At 39.2% G+C, this 9,065-nt stretch overlaps 1 protein-coding gene across 3 annotated transcripts in view; it reads left to right on the top strand.

Moving 5' to 3' along the window:
* Positions 1 to 6,689: 6,689 nt before the first annotated feature.
* Positions 6,690 to 9,065, top strand: part of npr3 (natriuretic peptide receptor 3) — a 229,411-nt gene continuing 227,035 nt past the window's right edge. For 2 of the 3 annotated variants that reach the window (XM_038702808.1, XM_038702809.1), the window contains exon 1: positions 6,690 to 7,660. In XM_038702808.1, coding sequence (XP_038558736.1) covers positions 7,000 to 7,660 — 661 coding nt within the window. In that variant the 5' untranslated portion in view covers positions 6,690 to 6,999. The remainder of the gene's footprint in view (positions 7,661 to 9,065) is intronic. The other variant, XM_038702807.1, reaches the window with a different exon arrangement.

Genomic DNA, 9,065 nt, shown 5'->3' on the forward strand with positions numbered 1-9,065 from the left:
GTTTTGAGTCTGTCTGTGTTTGTTCTGTGGCCTGTACTACGAAGCGAGGTAACTGGCTTATCCAACTTCAGGAGTAAGTTAACTTTGTGTACCTACAAAAGGTGGATAGGTTTAACCAGAGGTCTGCTGTCATGGAAATTTACACTGCATCTCTAAACTGCTCCAAGCAGGTTATCTTCGTGGTTAACTCGAGGTTACCCCTGTATACGTGGGCTACACACCACATCTGTAACCAGTGTTATTGATGATAATATACAATAGCAATCTTTATTTATAGAGCACTTGTCAAAACTATGTTGTAAAGTGCTTTCATAAGAGCAAAAACAATAAAACACAAACAAATAACAAGATACACAGTAAAAGCAGGAATAAGAAATTAAAATACAGGTAAAAGAAAAATATAACAAATAAATAAATAAATAAAACCAACTAAAATCAGGAAAGCACTCTTTAAAAGTATTTTTTTAGAAGGGACTTAAAAGAGTTCACTGACTCAGCTGACCTGATTTCCTCAGGCAGGCTGTTCCAGAGCCTCGGGGCCCTGACAGCAAACGCTCTGTCCCCTTTAGTTTTCAGTCAAGACTCTGGAACAGAAAAAAGACCTCTGCCTGAGGATCTCAAGATACATGCTGGTCTATAAAGTCTATTCTAAAACATGGCGTGTAAGATTGTGTCAGTGTTCTTAAAAGGTAATTGATCGTATTTTAGATATATTTCTCTAAGATGGTAAAACATGATTGCACAAGCTTTGTGGTGTGCTGTTCAAAACTGAAATTGCTGTTAAACCAGCCACCAAGATTGTTAACAACAGGCCCGATATGATTCACCAGGGAACCAGCAGATGGCAGTATTTGCTTTGCCATTTGCTGTGACCCAATGACCAGGATCTCTGTTTTGTCTGAGTTCAGCCTGAGGAAATTATTCGACATCCAATTTTTGACATCACAGAGACAGTCGGTAAGTGAACTCAGCATTCCAGGGTCTGTGGATTTTTATGGGCAGGTAGGCCTACATCTGTGTGTCATCAGCGTAAACATGAAAAGAAACACCATGTTTCTGGATTATGTGTCCAAGAGGAAGCATATACAAGGAAAATATAATGAGTCCCAAGACTGACCTCTGAGGTGTGACGGAAGCCAGTGAGGCCGAGTAAACGTCACTTCCGACACCTTAACACTAGTGCCCATGGGTTTTAGCCTCCCTCTTTAGCGTGTCCGCCTCCCATCCCCGAGGTCGCCCATTCAAATCAGGACTGTTTATCCAGGGCTGCTTACTAGTTGTAGACTCAGGTTTAATCTTTAGAGGTGCAATAAAATTTAATGAGGACAAGCAAATCTGAAAGATATAGGTTGGCTTTGACTCTGAAACAATGTAAAAAACTTTAAAACACTTTGTTCATTACGTATGCGAGTACACAAAGAGCTTGGTGAGGCAGTATGAGTAACAGGTGAGTCACAGTTCACGGTTGTGGTCAGATATAGTCATATCCAGTAATTCCACAGAGGAAAAGTCAACACCCAGGTTAAAAACCAAGTCCAATGTATGACCACGGTTATCTGCCCATAGATATGTTTAAAGTTAAAAGAAGTGGCAATATTTAGTTACGTGAATATTGGTGAGGTGTCAACATGAATATTAAAATCACAACAAAGAATAACTGTCATCATTTAAAACAAGAGTAGATAAAAGTTCAGGAAGTTTCTCCAGGCGGTATTGGGGGGCGATAAATGATAGCAAATATGGTTGGTTGCAAGCCACCAAGTTTAGTGAGAACTTTGAAGGAGGTAAATTCATCAGGGTGTACATGGTGACATTTAAAGTTTTTCCTATGCACACTCACTAGGCCACCACCACTAGAGTCAGTGGTCGATTGAGGAGGACACAGTTCAGCCAGATGGCTATTTTCAATATTTTGCAACCAGGATTCATTTAAAACCATAAAATCTAGATTTGCAGACAAAATAAAATCATTAAAACAAAAGTCGTTCTTGAAAGTGAAAGTAGTAAGGATGACATGTCCATGCATTATGGTTACAGGAATATCAAAAGTCTTTGGAACTGCACAAGGAGTGGATGGCTTTTACATGCCAGCAGGTGGAGCTAGAGGACGAGTAGGTAATTGTCAGTGGCAGTGAGTTCTGTCCAGTGACCGTTGGTGTGTCCAGATGTGCTGCATAAATGATTAGTAATTTATGTGATGAGAAGTAGGCTACATAGCATACCACTTGATAAAATATTTTTACATCCTGACTTGTTCCATGGGGATTGCAGCTGAAATGAAGTTATTCTTAACACAATAGCAATAAATAATACAATAGTTGATACAGCGAGCCCTGCAAGCTCGGTGATTTTAGGGAGAAGATCTTAATTAAATAATGGGCCAGTTTTTGAGATGTAGCCCATCTGCATGGCTGTAACCAGCTATGAGGTCACCGACGTCCGGACCTCCGTAATTATATAGGCTGAAGCCTATCAATAAAATAATTCGAATAAAAACCATTGAACACGATCAACTTAAATGAAGGCTCTGGGACCATGCGGGCGCAGCTGATAATTCCATCTTTACCCTCATTTCAACTTGAAAAATTTATGAAAACACATGAAAACCTTGTGTACGCAATAACTGAGAGCACCACTGTTTGTAGAGCTTTTGGCGATCGTTTTGTCAATTTGAGACAAATTCAATAAGACAAAAGAAACAAAAATAGATGCCACACTATAATATGCTTAAAAAACAGGTAGTGATATTGAAGTGAAGTGGGCTGGTACTCAACAGTATGCAATACCAGCACTTCTATATTTTACTCTTTGGCGTACCGGGACTTTTTCTTGCGCTCCAGCACTTCAAAAGCTGCCCGTACACTTCTCTGCCCTCTCCACCGGCAGAGACGGAGTATGGAAAAGATCGAGTGCCGATACACACACCAACATGTGAACTATAAATGAAAGGGGAGTACTGGTCACAGTGCTGACAAATGGATTCTGGTAACCCTTAAGTTCAGGCTTGGTGGGCCCAGACTGCATAGGGCACTCTGTAAAATATTAAAATCAAGAAAGTCCCTAGTTGTATTTATAGAGGATGGTTGTGACACTTTTTAAAGTGTTAAAACCCACCCCACCCCTGTTAACCAATGTTTAGCTAACTGTATTAGCATAGTGGTTTGAAATTAGAAAGGAAAACCACGTTTCCTGAGAAAACATTAATAAAACAATTCTATCTGCAATAGTACATGTACTAAATAAAATATAGTCTTGGTCAAAAATATTACTTTCTGACCTCAAAATCTCTCGATATATTCTGAATGTGCCTGTTTCCAGACTTGATAACCACCATGCCTGATCGGGGAGGAAGTAGGTAAATACTGAAATGATCACATAAATAATAAATCTTATCCCTAACAACTCTTACAACTCCCACCATGTTACAACCATACCCGGTCTCCCCTATACCAAGATCTCCCTGTTCGCACTACCTGATAATAGCTTGTGTGTCTATATCTTTTATTTTATGCAATTTTAGTGAGCCAAGCAGTGGAGAGAAAGACCATGAACAGCCTGTAGTTAGTGAGTCCACTGTGTGGGTTAAGCCTTCACTGCACACGGACACACACACACACACACACAAGAAGAGAGCATAATTTAGCTTTAATAGAAGTATTTTTTGCCAACAGGTCTCTCTGTATGCATTTCCTTAGAGCATTAGTTTGTGTGACTAGTGTATAACTTTTGTTTGTGTTTACGTGTATTTTTTTGGTATGAATTACAGTAAATAAACTAAATTAAAAACACAAATAAACTGGACATCACTCATTTCAAAAATCTTGTTACAGCCCTGCCCCTGTAGGCTGTTGAATTACAGTTTTTCTTGATTGCTTAAACACATTTCTTGAAATTATGTCTCTTTTTCTGAAAACTCTGAACACAAATCCAAAACTTCTCACCCAATTCCCCAAACATTCTATTTTCAGGTCAAAATGAAGCTCTCCACTCAAAACCATTCAAACCTTGCCCTCAGACATAACACACAAGCCCTCAAAAACACACACTACAACACAGTCTTACACACTGGTGAGATAAATTCTACAAAAACTGGTTATTGGTTATGTTGCTTGTGGTTCTCCCCCTCAAAAACCTTTTCACATGATGAACACGACAAAGGCCAGAAAAACACCAGTCTGCACAGAGGATTTTAAAGTACTCAAGCAGAGCAGAACCTACAGTTCAGGAATCTGCAGCAGGATGTCATCTTATATCCTGGAAAATTCTAGCAATAATCAGACTGAGTTCCTTCAAACTAAGCCAAATCCACAGGTAAAAGTTGTCATTACATTACAATGTGTTGAGTTCAGCTTAATGACCATAATTGCTGAATAATAAGTTGTGCTCATTGGTATAATTTGGACATTTCAGATAAAGATAGCACAGAATTGTGCTTCACAGTCAGTATAATACTTTACCTTTTCATGTAATGATTTAATGATTTTAAGTGTAATGAGAGCTGTGGAAAACATTGGCATGTACGTCAGCAAATTCCACTCCACTTGCCAGCAAACAAAATGTGTCTTCTGAGAGACTTGGTAGGTGACACATGTTAATGAGCCACGATAAATGCAAGGTTGTTAGTTGAGCAGAGGTTTGGGTAATTTTGTCAATCTGGAATTGCAGTCAGTCACTCTGTAAGACTCTGTGCTGTATGGAAACAATGCTGTGTTTTGTGTTCTCCAAAAACCTCATCTTAACATGATTCCCCATAAAGTGAGAACATACAAATTTACTACATACAAAAAAAGTACTGTACATGAGCACAGTTCCGACATGCTCACCCTGAATGTTCTCTGTGTTTTACTTACAACATATTTATTTTACAGCTGTAGCTAGTGGAAGATTCAGATTTTACACACTAAACAATATAATAATTTTTATTTATGAAGTACTTTTCATAAGCCATGCTATAAACGGCTTTCACAAGTGCAAAGACAATAAAACACACATAAAACCAATAAGAGATAATAACCTATAAAATACAATGCTTGTTATGGATGAAAAACTACCCAACAACAATTTACAAAGTAGTTCCCATCTAAAATTACACAAAAACACTTCTAGACTTTTTTTGGCACACATCCAGCAGACATGGTGCAATATTACCATTCATTCAGTCTAATATTCACTCTCCTTTTAGCTCTGGGTTAGTCTCCAACAACTTCTGAGAAAGAGATCTGGCTCTATAGCTGGTAACTGCACTAGGGTTCACCAGCTAGTCTCTGACTGTGTCTGTGTGCAGATTGGTGCTGGACAGTTTACAATGGGTTTATCAGAGCTGATTTACTGAAGCTGTCTGCTGCTGCTGGAAGCTAGAACTTTGAGTTATAGGAGGCTAAAGAGCTGAGAAGAACTGAAGAGTTGGTGCTAATTCTTCGTTACTAGTGACCCCTTTCACATTATACACAGTGATCAGAGGGGAACCAGAGAGATGGGTGGAATACACAATTGAGCTCAGGAAAGCTGAGACAGATCAAACTGTATAACAACATGAACTGTTTACAGGTACGCTGTAAAACGTGTAAACAAATGTGCCCTGGGGAGTTTCAAAATATCAACAGTGAAAGACAATTTTGGAGTAAGGAAACAATCATTGTGTCATCAAAATATGGCTGGATCTACCTCTTACATGTAGAAGCAGTGTGTTTAGACCTTTTTTAAAAGAATCAGAATCAGAAGGAGCTTTATTACCTAGTAGTGTTTTGCACATATGAGAAATTTGCTGTGGTGATAAGGTGCTACACGTAGACAAACATACAGTCAACATAAATAAATGTGGAAATATATAAATATGGAAATGAAGAACAACGTTACAGATATAAACATTGTTTAAAAGCACAAGTGCACGGAACACTGAGCATGCAGGTGGACAGCAGAGGGGGTTTACTAAGCATGTGTTGACTGAGAACTTCTATGTGGATGTTATTTCTGTCACAAAACAGAATAGTTTGAGCATTAAGCAATATCCTGCATGCTGGAGAAATTTTCTGCTCTGATTTATGGTGGAAATGTCTTTATTCATATAAAGGGAAACATGAAATTCAGGTGGCAGGTGACAATTCAAAATCTAAAAATATATTGAAATAGAATGCAATAATTAGTAGTATTAGTTGAGTCTATATTTAAATTGCATTGCATGTTTTCGTATTGTGCAAATAAACATTTCTCAACGCATTTTCATTTGTTAAGAAACATTTCTTGTTGCAAGCTATTGTTGTAAATGTTGGGGCAAAATCAGACATTTCAAGAAGTGGTGGGTACATGTCCACAGCGTCCCCAGTGTAAATGACACCTATGGAGGAAAATATATAACCTGATGTGAAACAACTTACCTCAGCAGTCATTATGACCTAAATAGGCTACATCATCTATTTGGTTGAACACTTTGGCATTACTTGGAGTTAGAATGTTCTAACCAGCTCTTATATGTGCATCAAGAATAAATGCATCTTAGAAAAACACGAAATAAAGTTGTGTATTTTGTTAGTTTTTTCAGTCCTGCAGAACCGAAATTCCCACATATTAACTGGTGCCATGTTGAAGTGGCTCATTGTGAACCCGACAGCAGTGTAGCTTTAAGAAGGAGGTGGGCAGCGCTCCGATGACGCAGGAATAATCCTGAAAAGATGCTTCAAAACTCCAGGCCGGAGCCAGTGTGTGTGGTGGCTGCTGGCAGAGCTGGGAGACTCGCCGAACCTAGCAGGAGCAACTGTTGAGAGAATATTTTGAGCAGGTTCAGGTGCCTTCGGGGGAACTCTCAGTGCAGAATTAAACACAGATACGCTTCTTACTTCGTAAGACATAGCCTACAGTTATTTACCATTTAAGCCATTTACTCACAGCGGAGGATTTTTTTGCAGCTATATGTACACTGCCAAGTGGAGCCAACTTGGGTAAAGAAACATTTGAAGAACATCTCTCCAAAAGGCGACTTTGGCATTCATCTGAAGTGGCATCATGCTGTATTTCAGCGCACTGTGTGTGTACTTTCTGATGGTCCCGAACCCAGTTATGACAAACACCATTACCGAGGACATAGATGTTTTGGTATTTTTGCCACAGAATAACTCCTACCTTTTTTCATATACAAGAGTCTCACCAGCGATCCGTTACGCTCAACAGAGGCTGAAGACAGATGGAGGACAGTCCTCAGGGTTCCGCTTCAACATCCAGTTTGAAAACTCTGACTGTGTCTATGATGCTCTGTTTAAGTTAGTGGACAGGTCGTGTGGGAGAAAGCCGGATCTAATACTGGGTCCAGTGTGCGAGTACGAGGCGGCGGCGGTGGTGAGGCTGGCGTCCCACTGGAACATCCCGGTGATCACAGCAGGTGCCCTGGCCACCGGCTTCAGCAATAAGAACACAGAATTCTCCCACTTGACTCGCATTGCCCCGTCCTACGTGAAGATGGCAGAGACCTTCACCGCGATGTTTGAGCACTTCGCCTGGAAGAAGGCGCTGCTGGTCTACGAAGACGACAAGGAGGAGCGGAACTGTTACTTCACTTTGGAGGGAGTCTATCATCTGATGGCTGACTTCACCATTAAACCATATCCTTTTTCTAAGGAGGATCCCTTGGACACTGACGACATCCTCCAAAACATAGCTGATACTGAAGGTAATGCAGTTTCCAATAGCCGTTTGCATCAGATCAAATTTATATAAACTAGCCTACTTAAATAACACCAACAAGTCATTTAACAAGTCACCAAATCATCAAATCACGTGTCGGGGTTGATATTTTGACAGTGTAATTTGTCACACGTCAGCATCAGTCACTTCCACATTTAAAAGGAGACTCATCAAAGGTGAAAAGTGATTTAGATTTTTCACGTAGGCCTATTAGTAGACAGCATCATGCACTAGCCTATATAAAACTGTGGGCTTCACTTGTCGAATTATTCAATTAATCCAAAGTAAATTACTGTCATGAGTCCATTTATAGGTTTGATCATCAAACTGTAACCTGCAAACTAATTTATTGCTTTTATGCCTTTAGGCATTAAATTCGGGCTGCAATTAACATCATTTTTAATATGGATTCATCTGACCAATATTTTCTCAATGTGAGAAATGACCATCACCAGTTCCTAAGCTAAGGTGACATCTTCAAAATGCTTGTTGTGTACAACCAGCAAGAATGTCTTACAATAATACCCTCTTGACCAAATACAGCCTACATTAAAGGAGATATTATTTCCTCATTCTAGTTGTTGGTTTAAAGTTCAGCGATATTCAAGTGTGTACATTCCAAAGGAAGTATTTTTAGTATCAAATTCCATTTCTGTGTAACTATCCCTCCACTGCAGCTCTTCAAGTAAACTCTATCCAGGGAAACACAGAGAGAATATCCCATAGAACAAATTCACTTTGGAACATAAGTGACATTACATAAATAATGAATTGTCTTGCACATAATTGCTGATGACTTTTCCGTCGGATGACAAATCGATCAACAAAATGTTTCTCTGTTAGACAAAATAAGCAATTTAAAGATTTTACTTTGGGAAATCATAATAATTAGCCTTTTTTTATAGCTTTAGACTAAATGAATAATAGAAAATGTTGATAGGTTAATAACAGCTCATCCCTCATGTAGCAGAAGCTGTCACTGAGCAGAAAACTGGTGACAGCCATCTGGGTTTGTGTTTGTCCTCACCCCACCCTTCATTATTCAGACAGACTTACATAACGTCCTGTGTGCTGTTGGCATGGAACGTCATCTTACGTCTACAGACGGCAGAGATGAGCCACATGGGTTAGCTGCTTGAAATTGTTTAGAGGCCTTTGGAATTGGCAGACAGACAGTAAGTGAGCAAAACAGGACGTCCATATGTGGCCTAAAGCTGTGAGTGATTCTTACTGTCATGTCATACCTTAAAACACATTGTTTTTATCTGCACTGTTTTCAGGACAATCTCTCAGATGGGCTAGACATTTCTGAGGAATATAATTTGTTAATTAAAATAAATGGTTCATGGGTAGTTTCATGAGCTTTCCAATGATAATCCCTGACATTTAAA

This window comes from Micropterus salmoides, unplaced genomic scaffold (assembly GCF_014851395.1).
Source record: "Micropterus salmoides isolate LMB-PRFRI ecotype aquatic unplaced genomic scaffold, ASM1485139v1 Ms_hic_scaffold_7, whole genome shotgun sequence".
NCBI lineage: Eukaryota > Metazoa > Chordata > Actinopteri > Centrarchiformes > Centrarchidae > Micropterus > Micropterus salmoides.